The sequence below is a fragment of the Dipodomys ordii genome, unplaced genomic scaffold, assembly GCF_000151885.1.
Source record: "Dipodomys ordii isolate 6190 unplaced genomic scaffold, Dord_2.0 Scaffold42, whole genome shotgun sequence".
In the NCBI taxonomy this organism is placed as follows: domain Eukaryota; kingdom Metazoa; phylum Chordata; class Mammalia; order Rodentia; family Heteromyidae; genus Dipodomys; species Dipodomys ordii.
This window is the reverse complement of record NW_012267258.1, coordinates 1267968-1279407: the sequence shown is the minus strand read 5'-3', so window position 1 is coordinate 1279407 and position 11440 is coordinate 1267968. Positions and strand designations below refer to the sequence as shown.

The 11440-nt window shown below is 43.6% G+C and overlaps 1 protein-coding gene across 1 annotated transcript; it reads left to right on the top strand.

Annotated features, from left to right (window-relative positions):
* The first annotated feature begins 2976 nt into the window (after positions 1-2976).
* Letmd1 (LETM1 domain containing 1) lies at positions 2977-11397 on the top strand. The gene is made up of 9 exons (XM_013018738.1): positions 2977-3211; positions 3732-3883; positions 5296-5411; positions 6222-6304; positions 8415-8601; positions 8726-8827; positions 8929-9081; positions 10068-10164; positions 10978-11397. Exons 1-9 carry the CDS (start codon positions 3087-3089, stop codon positions 11046-11048), a joined length of 1086 nt encoding a protein of 361 aa, XP_012874192.1. The 5' UTR covers positions 2977-3086; the 3' UTR covers positions 11049-11397.
* The last annotated feature ends 43 nt before the right edge of the window (positions 11398-11440 follow it).

Sequence of the window (11440 nt, the reverse complement as noted above, 5' to 3'; positions counted from 1 at the left end):
TTTTTCTTTTTGCTTATGTGGTGCTGAGGAACTGAACCCAGGGCCTCAGGCATGCAAGGCAAGCGCTCTACCACTGAGCCACCTTCCCAGCCCCAAGACTCTTTATCTTGAATTAATTAGCAAAAAAGCCTGAACTGGAAGCATGGCTCAAAAGGCAGAAAGCCAGCTGTTAGCGGAAAAAGCAGTGGGAGCAATGACCACTGAGGTTAAGGGCTGCAGAGCAGGGAAGGCTGAAATGACCTGAGGGACTGTGCTCTGACTTCTCCCGTCAAAAAGTTCAGGCCTCCTCTGCTACCACCTTGGCTCAGAGAGGCCTGGGAATTCACGTTATCTTATTTTTTTTTTTTTTTTACAAAGTCTTACTGTATAGCCCAGACCATTCTTCAACTTGTAACCCTCCTGCCTCAAACTCCAGGGTGTTGGGATTACAGGTCTATGCTGCCATAGCCTTTAATCTTTTGTTTTCTTTACTAAGTTTATTATAACCAACAAGGTACAAACACTGCTTTCATGTTCCTTAGAACTGTGTACCAAATTAAGTTTATTTACAATCCCTTTAGCAGTGTTCAAAAGCAGCATCCAATTCTTTGGTCAGCTCCTCTGAGTTTTCCTAGATGTGCTCAGAGAGCTAGGTGGAGTGGTGCTTTCCTGTAATCTCAACTGATAGAACCAAGCAGAAGGATCCTGAGTTCAGAGCCAAGGTGGGGTACTTAGTAAGACCCTGTCTCAAAAAAATAAATAAATAAAAGAGTCAAGTATTGTGGTGTACATCTGCAATCCTATCTATTCCACAGGCAGATAGGAGGACCAAGGTCTCAGCCTTTTAGGCATATACCACTCTATCTGTTAGAGGGGCAGTTTTAAAAGCATTCTTTGGTTACATACAGCATACAGAATTAATTAGAAAAAGGACAATACAAATGCCAAGGAAAACAGTAAGGCAGCTATTTCAGTAGTCTAGATCAGAGCCTGGTAGCTTAGACAAAGGTAGAAGCAGTTAAGACAGATGGAAAATGGCTGGTTGAAGAACATCAGCCCAATGAGATGGCATGCAGAAGCAATAAAGTAATACTTTGATGAATGAATGAATTTCTGTGTTGTCTTTTCTTCTTTGCTTGTTTTTTCTTGTGTCCATCATGGGGCTTGAACTTGGGGCCTGGACACTGTCCTGAGCTTCTTTCTTGCTCAAGGCTAACACTATACCACTTGAACCACAGCTCCACTTCTGTCTTGCTTTTTGGTGCTTAATTGGAGAGTCTCATAGACTTTCCTGCCCTGGCTGGCTTCCAAATGTGATTCTCAGATGTTCTTTGTGTGTGTGTGTCAGTCATGGGGCTTGAACTCAGGGCCTGGGTGCTGTCCCTGAGCTCTTTGCTCAAAGCTAGCACTCCACCACTTTGAACTACAACTCCACTTCTGATTTTTGAGTGGTTAATTGGAGAAAAGAGTCTCATGGGGAGTTTTCTACTTGGGCTGGTTTTGAACTGTGATCCTCAGATCAGATCTCAGCTTCATGAGTACCTAGAATTACAGGCATCAGTCACTGGCACTCTACCAGAATTTTTTTTTTTTTTGGCTGGTGGTGGGATTTGCCAACTGTGGGCCTGGGCACTGTCCTTCAGCTCTTCAGCTCAAGGCTAGCACTCTACCACTTGAGGCACAGTGCCACTTCTGGTTTTCTGGTGGTTTATTGGAGATAAGAGTCTAATGGACTTTCCCGCCCAGGCTGGCTTTTTTGTTTTTAATTGTCAAGGTGATGTACAGTTACAGTTACATAGGTAATAAGTGCACTTCTTGTCAAACTTGTTACCCCTTCCCTCATTTTCCCCCTATTCTCCCTCCCTGACCCCTTCGGACTGGCTTTGAACAGCGATCCTCAAATCTCAGCCTCCAGAGTACCTAGGATTACTGGCGCCCGGCTAGAATCCTTAAAAGGTATGTATTACTCTAAAGAGACATAAACAGGACTATTTTTTAGTGACATATCTACAGTCATACACTAAAGGAAATGCCAGTGCTAAGATCAGCATCCAGATCCTGTGATTTCAAATGGGATGGTCTTTCTATCCTCCTCCATAGAAGTAAAGTATTTGTACGTACGTCTCTTGGAGGCTTCCAGATGCCACTTTCAGAAATCCTTTCCGTGTTTAGTTTAAAAAAATTACTGGGCACCGATAATGTGCCACGTCTGGAACCCAGTGTTAAGTGTACAGCAGTGAGCTGAGAAGTGTCTGCCTTCAGTCTAGTTCACAATCAAAGGACACAAAAGTTTGAACAAGTGATTACACACACTCACACACACACACCGGGGGGGGCGCTATTGCAGGGGGAAAGTGTGACTTCTTTGTGAAGTGCACTAGTTCTGAGAGGGTGACCCCAGCCCAGCAAGTCTTCCACATAAATACCATCTGAGCTCAAGCCTGGACTTCAGTCATGAAAACCATGCCCTCCACACCTCGCCTAACCGAGTTCAGAGGACGAAGGGAGGGGTTAAGAAGGAAAGAAAAGAAAAACAGAAAGAGAGCGCGTCCAGTCCTGAGAGCACCCGGGGCTGTTCCCAACCTTTGCCGCCGCCGGCCTGACGGTCCCGGGCCTCGCAGGCCGCCACGGCTAGAGGGCGCCGCGCGGTCCTCCCGCCTTCCAGGGCCAGGAGGCGCCGGGCCCCCGGCCCCGAGAACTGTCCTCCGACACCCAACGGCCAAAGCCCGACGCCCCAGGTACGAGCAGAGGTCAAGGACGGCGCTGGGAGTCCCTGAGGGAATCACAAAGGGCACTAGACGCCTCAAGGAGACGGCGTCCTCTGCAGCACAAGCCCCACCACCGCCAGAAGCCCGCGCTCCCGCAGGGAGACCCAACTTCCGGCGTCCTTATACCAGGAAGTGCTGCCGTGTCCAATCCCGGGCCTCCTTTCGCTTGGAGTCTCCGGAGTCCTTCGCCGGGCCAAGCTTGTGTGGGAGCCAAGCGAGCTACAACTACCAGTCAGCACTCAGGGAAGACGCATGCGTTCTGGGGATGATGAACTTTGACCCGGAGGCGACCTTCTCGCTTTTTTTCCCTCCCTCACGCTCCGCTCCTTCACTGTGAAGATGGCGCTGTCCAGGGTGTGCTGGGCTCGGGCTGCGTTGTGGGGTTCGGCTGTGGTCACCCCTGGACCTTTTGTCACCCGGAGGCTGCAACTTGTTCGCTCTGGCCTTGCTTGGGGAGCCCCTCGGTGAGGGACCTGGAGAGAGGAAAGCATTTTTGATGTCCAGACCTTTCCAGTGGCTCAGCTTTGGTGCTTAAATTCTCAGGGTTCTATGAAGACTTGGCCCTGGGATTTTCATTCTTCTGTGCAAGATCCCTGCTCTAGGGTCCTGGTTCCTGATCCTCTGGACTTTCAGTGCTCTATATTGTCTGTATCCTGAACTCATCTGTCAGACGTTTTCTTTCTTAGTCCAGGTTTTTGTGCTACTACCTCCTTCCCCACTTTCTCTGGTTTTACCTTGCACTTTAAATAATCCCTCGTATTCGAAACTTTTCTGGCTTATATCACTTGCTGACTTTTCTGCTTAGTCTCCCCCCTAATCTGGTTGTTTCTCTCTCTTTGACCCCAAAGATCGTCCTTGTATTTGAGAAGTTTCAAGTCTTGGCAGTGATTCTCTGAGACATGCATGTATTTTACATTAGAAATAACAGATAGAAAGGGGCTTCCAGGACTCGTTCCCAGATAGTCTGTTTGGTCTTCCTTGTAGGTCTTCAAAGCTTCACCTTTCTCCAAAGGCCAATACGAAGAACTTGATTTCTTACGTGGTGACCAAGACAAAAGTGATTAATGAGAAATACCATCGTTTCTTGAGTCGTCATTTTCCTAACTTCTATGCACTGTATACAATCTTCATGAAAGGTAAAAACAAAGCTAAAATAGAAATCCCTAAGTCAGCTCTTGGTCAGTGTCAGAAAGTTAGAATAACTAAGATCATTAGTTGGTTTTGTTAATTGGATGTGAGCAGGGATGTCTGCATTTACATAAATGTTCGAAGATTAATTCTTATCAACTAGCACATCTGAAAAATGTTTCTAGGGTATTTCTTGAAGAATGGTGTGAGACACGATTTGTGATAAGAGAACAGAGTGGAGGATACAAGGATATTCACATACCCTGCTTACCCACATTCTTGGCTATAGTAGAATTTACTTGTCCTGTTCAAGGGCAGGGATTTGTAGCAACACAGATCTGCTGTTTGATTTATCCATTATCATGGCCCATAATTATTTTAGGTAGCAATTATTTTAGGTGGAAATATCACCACATGTATTTTAGTCCAAATTGGAGATCAGCTAGTTACTAAGAAATCGCACAAACACATGCACACATATACACATGATGTCAGTTGTTCACTCTGTAGCAATTCAAATCCCAGCTTGTCATTTACTGGCTGTACGGGTGGACTAATGACTTCTCTGTCCCTTGGTTTTCTCACTTGTAAAATGAGACTAATAAAACCTATCTACTGGCAACATAGTTGTGAAGATAAGTCAACACATGTAAAGAACTTAGAACAGGGCCTGATCTATATTAAATGCCCAATAAGTGATAGCTATTATTACACTCCCTGCTTTTATCATAATGCTAATTATTACTGCATCATGAACTTGAAAAATTACCCATCTGTATCTATAAAGTGGGGATATGAATGGCTGCTTTGTAGAGCAGGGTGTGGTGCTCACACTCCTATAATCCCAGCACCCAGGAGGCTGAGTTTAAGCCAGCCTTGGCTTCGTGGTAAGTCCTCATCTAAAAAATAAAAAAATGTGGCTGATTTTCTAGGCATATGCTGATAGGCTGAGGCAGGAGGACCTTGAGTTCTAGGTTAGTCTCAGCTACATAGACTGTCTCAAAAACAAAATTGTCCAAAGCTAAGATCATAAATATAGAAAGTTTAAATGCAACCACAGAAACATATCAAATCGCACAATATATGAAAGTATGCCAGAAAGGAGATACATTAATAACTATTTGGGAAACAGAGTTAATTTAAGCAATACCTGAGGTTAACAGCTAGGATTTGAAAGAAGAATGAGTAATGAACTAGTAGGAGGAGATGATAACAAATTACAGAAGACCACTTAGCTGGTGGGTGAGTGGGACTGATTGACTTCAACAAAGTTTTAAATTACCCAATTTAATGCTTTTGAATAAAGTGTTGGGAAGGGCAGATGTGTGTGCATGCAGAAGTGAACATGGAGTAAGAAGTGTGGTAAGATTCAAACTGGGATAACAATACACTCTGTCCTCTAATCTTTTTTTTGAGGCAGGATTAAAGATGTTATGGGCTGATGCCAAAAAGGCTAAAAGAATAAAGTTAAATATGAAGGAGCACAATATAAAATTTCATCAACTTTCATACCGGGAGATGGAGCATTTGAGACAGGTATGGGCCAGTGGCAGTTCACAGAGGTAATTACAATTAGTTAAGAGCTCAGATTGTTGGTTTTTGTTGTTGTTAACTTTTCCTTTTTGCTGTGAAATCCAAATATTGGACTGAATGGTAGTAGGGGAAGGAATCCAATTATTTGTCAGAATTGGCTTCATTCAGTATTATAGCCTTCATTAGTGCCATAGAATTTCTGGTATACTTTCTAAATAAAAATTCTGAGGACTGGGCTGGGAAGGTGGCTCAGTGGTAGAGCACTTGCCTTGCATGCATGAGGCCCTGGATTCGATTCCTCAGCACCACATAAGCAAAAAAAAAAAAAAGCCGGAAGTGGCGCTGTGGCTCAAGTGGTAGAGTGCTAGCCTTGCGCTGAAGAGCTGAGGGACAGCACCCAGACCCAGAGTTCAGGCCCCACGACCGGACCAAAAAAAAAAAAAAAAAATTCTGAGGACTAAAATCTACTTTGTTACTGAATATAAGTTTTACTAGGAATCATAGGGAAGCAGGAAAGTAGTGTTTAACAGTGACTTGATGGGCAATTTTGAAGCTGAGCATGGGACTCTAGGATGTATTCTACAAATCAGGAAGGATTTCCTGAGGGATTTGCTACAATGTGAGGTCCTGTACTAGATTTTTGGTACATAAAAGTGAATAAATTAGAGGTTTGTCCTCCAGGGACTTACCATCTAGAAGTCAACAGAAGTAAACCTTTTCTGGGATGTAAGTTTACTGCCCAGTGGGGTGGAGGGATTGCCCTTGGTATTAAGAACTTACTTGATTTGAGACTGCATCTCTGTTTTTGTTTAGTTTCGTCGGGACGTCACCAAGTTTCTTTTCCTAGGTATCATTTCCATTCCACCCTTTACCAACTACCTGGTCTTCTTGCTAATGTGAGTAACACTTGGATCTCTCCAATATCTTGAGGTTGTTATTATATTTTAGATTATTGATTTTCGAGGTAGTAGGGTTTTGAACTTGGGGCCTTGCTAGACAGATACTCTACCCCTTGAGCCATGCATCCAGCTTGGCTTTTTGCTGGTTATTTTGGAGAGGGAGTCTTAATAGACTTTTCTGTCTGGATTGGCTTTGAACTATGATCCTTTGGATCTCAACTTCCTGAGTAGTTATGATTGCAGGCATGAGCCACTGATATCCAGTTAGATGTTTTTTATTAATTAAAAATTATTTTAACATGCATGAGGCCCTGGGTTGGATTCCTCAACACCACATAAGCAAAAAGAAAAAAATGCCAGAAGTGGCGCTGTGGCTCAAGTGGTAGAGCGCTAGCCTTGAACTGAAGAGCTGAGGGACAGCGCCCAGGCCTGGAGTTCAGGCCCCACGACTGGACCCCCCCCCCAAAAAAATTATTTTAAGTAGCACTTTGAAGAAACTAGACAAAGGTTATCAAACTTCCTGCTCAAGTCTTTTCATTATCCTAAGGTTCATAAAAATCACTCAGTAATACATTTACTGATGTTATCACAGTGGTAGGTGTAGGTGGCCTAGCTGTCGTGAGTGATATAAAATAGATCACGATCTTCTTCCTCATCCCTACAGACAGCATCTCACTACCTGGGGCAATTTTTTTTCCTCAGAAAAATAATGCATTTCATATTCTGATATATCTTCATACCTGAAGGGGAGACTTCTATTTCTTGAATATTGCTCAGATTATCTGTTGTTTTATAACAAACAATTGCAGAGCTTACCACTTTAAAACAGTCAGTGTTTTCATGACTTTGTGGGTCAAGAATATCCACAGGGGTCAGGCAGGTGATTGATTTTTCTCATCTGTGTGATGTTGACAGAAGTTCCTTAGTGACACTTAGCTGCTTGCTCAATGTATTAGTCTTTTATCTTATCTGTATTACCACTTTTTTTTTTTCTGAGTTAGGATCTCATTGTATAGGATCTCATAGCCTAGGAAGACCTTGAACTTGGAATTCTCCTGTCTCTGCCTCCCAAGTTCCCAAATGCTAGGATTAAAGATATTGTATGTCATTTAACACATATTAAGTCAGTCCCAGCTTTTTGTTGTTGTTGTTGTTCCAGTCCTGAGGCTTGAATTCATGGACTGGGTGCTGTCTCTGAACTTTTTTGCTCAAGTATAATGCTCTACCACTTGAGCCATAGCTCTACTTCTAGCTTTTTGGTTGTTAATTGGAGATGAGTCTCATGGATTTTCCAGTCTAGGCTGGCTCTGAACTGTGATTCTCAGATCTCGGCCTCCTGAGTTAGCAAAGATTATAGGCATGAGCCACTGGTGCCAAGCTCCAGTTACTCTTAGGTATGGTCCCTTGGTAGGGAAAGCTGGAAGTCTAGAAACATCAACTATAGTGCGTGCATATGGCCTTCTCCGTATGGTAGCCTTATGGTTCTGGGGATTTCTTAAATGGCTCCAAAGGTGACTGTTTCAGAGAATAAGTCTGTATGACCTTTGATAACCTGTCTCAGAGGTCATAGACTCACTTCAGATCCAGTCTGTTGACTAGGTCAATCACTCAGATTGAAAAAATGAAGGCACATAAACCTCACCTGTCCCCAAAAGGAATGCCAGAAAATCTGTGGCCATGTTTTAAAATCACCACATACATGGGTAAATTTAAGCAAAAAAAATACAAATGTTCTTCTTTTCCATACTGTCTATATAGAAGGACTCTCTATTACAGGTGGGTTGTCAACATCACATCCAGTGTCCAGCTTTGTCTGCAGTCCTGTCTACAGCATGTTCTTCCCATGCTTTAGTCCAAAAGGAGCCATTTTGTCTCCTGATCTGTGCCAAGCGATTCTTCTGCTTGCTTTCATGTCAAATTTCAGTAACATTGCTTCAGTTTATCTTTAGACCTTAGGCTGAGATGCTTTAAAGTAAAAGAATACTGAGGGAGAGAAATAGTGTCTCCATCCCTTCTTCCTGGTATACATGTCTGTTAAGTGTTTGCTGAGCCCACTTTGAAAGAAGCCAGTTTCAGCAAGTGACTTTGTGGTTCTTTTTCCTTTTAGGTATCTGTTTCCAAGGCAGCTACTAGTCAAGCATTTCTGGACCCCCAAACAACAAGTTGATTTCTTAGATGCCTATGATGCTCTCCGGAAGCGGTCCCACTCAGAAATCATTAGTTATTTAGAAAGAGCCATCCCTCTTCTTTCTGACACAGGGCTTCGGTGGCATCTGAAAGATCTATGTGCCAAGGTATTCCTCTGGCTAACTCTTCGTGCACATTTAGGAATCTAGTGAAATCCAATATGCACTAAGCTAGGTGAGAGAGCCAGTCAGGACCTTCCTAATATCTCCCCAAATTCTTGCCCCTCCCAAGATACAGAATGGTACCCACCCAGCAGTCCATGATATTCTGGCTCTCAAAGAGTGTTTCTGCAGTCATCCTTTGGGCATGAACCAACTACAGGCTATACAAATTGTGAGTACTTTGAGGCCTTCTCATTTCCTCAGCCTTATCCTATTTGGGGTCTTTGCTTATGGGCAATCTATTTGACTTTCTCTTATTCTGGGCTCTCACAGAAAGCCTTGAGCCGAGCCATGCTTCTCACACCTTACCTGCCTCCTCCTTTGTTGAAATACCGCTTGAAGACACATACCACAGTGATTCATCAGCTGGACAGAGCTCTGGCAAAGCTGGGGATTGGCCAGCTGACTGCTCAAGAAGTAAAATCGGTATAGTATCCCACAATGGGCTGAAAGGTTATAGAGCTCCTTGTCTGGCTTATTGGATCAAAATCCAGGTGCTTCCATCACAATGTACCTAATTGTAGGAATGAATTGTCCACAGTAATTTTTTTTTCTCCTGACGCTTCATAAACCAAGGACCCTAAGCTTGGTATGTTAGCACATACCTGTAATCCTAGCACTTAGGAGGTAAGGGAAGGCGGAAGTGAGAGGGTCTTGATTCCCAGGCTAGCTGGGCTACATAGATTGTGTTAAAACAGAACAACAACAAAAACTAAAAATTCTACATTTTGCACCTACTGTCTTGTTTAGATAGGTGTGTTAGTTTCCCATTATTGTAATAAATAGCTGAGAGGGAAGTTTTGGAGGTTTTAGTCTATGATCATTTGACCAATTGCTTTTAATCCTGTGATGAGGCAGTGCATCCCAGCAGTGAGTGTCTATGGGAGCAAAGCTGCTCACCTGTTGCATCTGGAAAGTGAGGACAGGAGGAAGGTTGCCTTGTCCCAATGACCAGAAGACTTCTCAGTAGGCAGCATTCTTATAGTTTCCACCAAGTAGGGAACTAATCCTTTCATTTTTCTTAGGTCTTGTGCATGCTGATCAAGCATTGTACCTCTGACATACACCCCTGTCTTGGGACTAAGCCTTTAGAACATAAGTTTTTGTATGCCATTTCAGCTGTAGCATTAGGCCTCTTTGCCTCTCATCCATCAGTTCAAAGTACCATGGTGAAAAGTTTCTCATGAGGTTGTACCATTTAAAAAGGATTCAGGATGTGGCATTTTGGCACACATCTGTAATACCAGCACACAGGAAGCCAAAGCAGGGACTCCCAAGTTTGAGGCCAGCCTGGGCTACATAGTGACACATCCTATCTCATGTCAAAAGGAAAGGAGCTTGAGGAATACTTGTAGATTTCCATTTCTGACTTGGTATGATTATTAAGGGCATTTCTCTTCTGGGTGGTTTAGGCTTGTTTTCTTCGTGGACTGAATTCTACACATATTGCTGAAGACAGATGTCGAACTTGGCTAGGAGATTGGCTACAGATTTCCTGCAGCCTGAAAGGTAAGACCCATTTCTCTGATCATGCCAATGAAGTCCATTTCATTTTTGTATTTTATCCAGAGTTATTGATTACTTTGTGATTACTTTATTTAACATCTGATTGAAAAGGTATGAACTCATATGCCTCTTCCCTTGCCTAGGCAGAGTAAGGTGGACTGGCAGGAAGGAGGGGAGGGCATGCTGATCTGAAGCACTTTATTACCTTTGTCATTTTTTATTTTTTTTTTTGTTGTAGGGACTATTTTGTGCTTGAAAGGATAATTATCCATATATCTGGCTTTTGTCTCCACTTGTGACAATCAAAATACCTGGGAAAGTGTGAGATGTTCCCTGGGTTGAGGTATAGAGTAAGAGGAGAAGGGCAGGATTGAGAAGCACTGGTCTGAAGACTAAAACTAGAATTCCCTACTGGCTAAACAGGAATGATCTGAGGTTGGGCATCAGCACCATCGGTCTCCTGTTTGGAAGTTTTGGCCTTTCTAGGCCTATAGTTATTACTTGTCTGGAAGCTGAGACTGGTCTTTATGGTACCAGTGCCTACTGGAAGAATCCCAAGGCAACAAAAGTGTTTAGTACTTCTGGCTATTCTATTCCCATCAGCAAAATCAAAATATTTCTTGAGAACCAAGAAATAAGAGGATGAGTTGATAGAAATATATAGTGTGAGGGAGAAAAAGCATGCGTGCAGGGCTGGAACGAAGCAGGGAATAGACTCTTGATTCCATGCCTTCCTACATCCTGTTTTAAGTCTCCAAGGCAGTTAGAAGACAAATCATTCTTTAGCCAAACCACTAACACTGATGGTGTTTTCAGAGGCGGAGCTGTCCCTATTGCTGCACAACGTGGTCCTACTCTCCACCAACTACCTTAGGACAAGGCGCTGAGTGAACCCTGGAGTGGATGGCATTGTCCTACAGTCGCATAGTACAGCAGTGTGGGACCAAAGAGCTTGTCAGAAGAATATGTGTGCACTGTTAGGTGTGTGGGGTCAAAGGAGCAGGTGCCATGGGCTTCATAGAAGCACGCTATCCACGCGGGAACTACATTCCTCTCACGGCTCAAGCTAAAACCCTCTTCACAAGAGTGGCCCACGTGAGGCATCATCCCTTCTTCCTTGTACTAAACTGGAGCTGGCAGAACCTCTGCACCAGTCTTGGCTCGTGATGTGTTGTTTCAGTCCTCTAAAGTCAGGTTTTGCCTGAGGTGGGAATCATGTGTCCTGACTTGACTGGTTTTTTTGGGGGGGTTGGGGGGGGGGAGTCTGGCTGTATTGCCC

Bases quoted from the DNA above. Each gene is read 5' to 3' on its own strand.
- Letmd1 (XM_013018738.1), top strand. From the start codon at position 3,087: ATGGCGCTGTCCAGGGTGTGCTGGGCTCGGGCTGCGTTGTGGGGTTCG. The intron at 3,884-5,295 runs GTAAAAACAAAG...TTTTTGAGGCAG, and splicing joins GTATACAATCTTCATGAAAG to GATTAAAGATGTTATGGGCT. The intron at 10,165-10,977 runs GTAAGACCCATT...TGGTGTTTTCAG, and splicing joins GATTTCCTGCAGCCTGAAAG to AGGCGGAGCTGTCCCTATTG.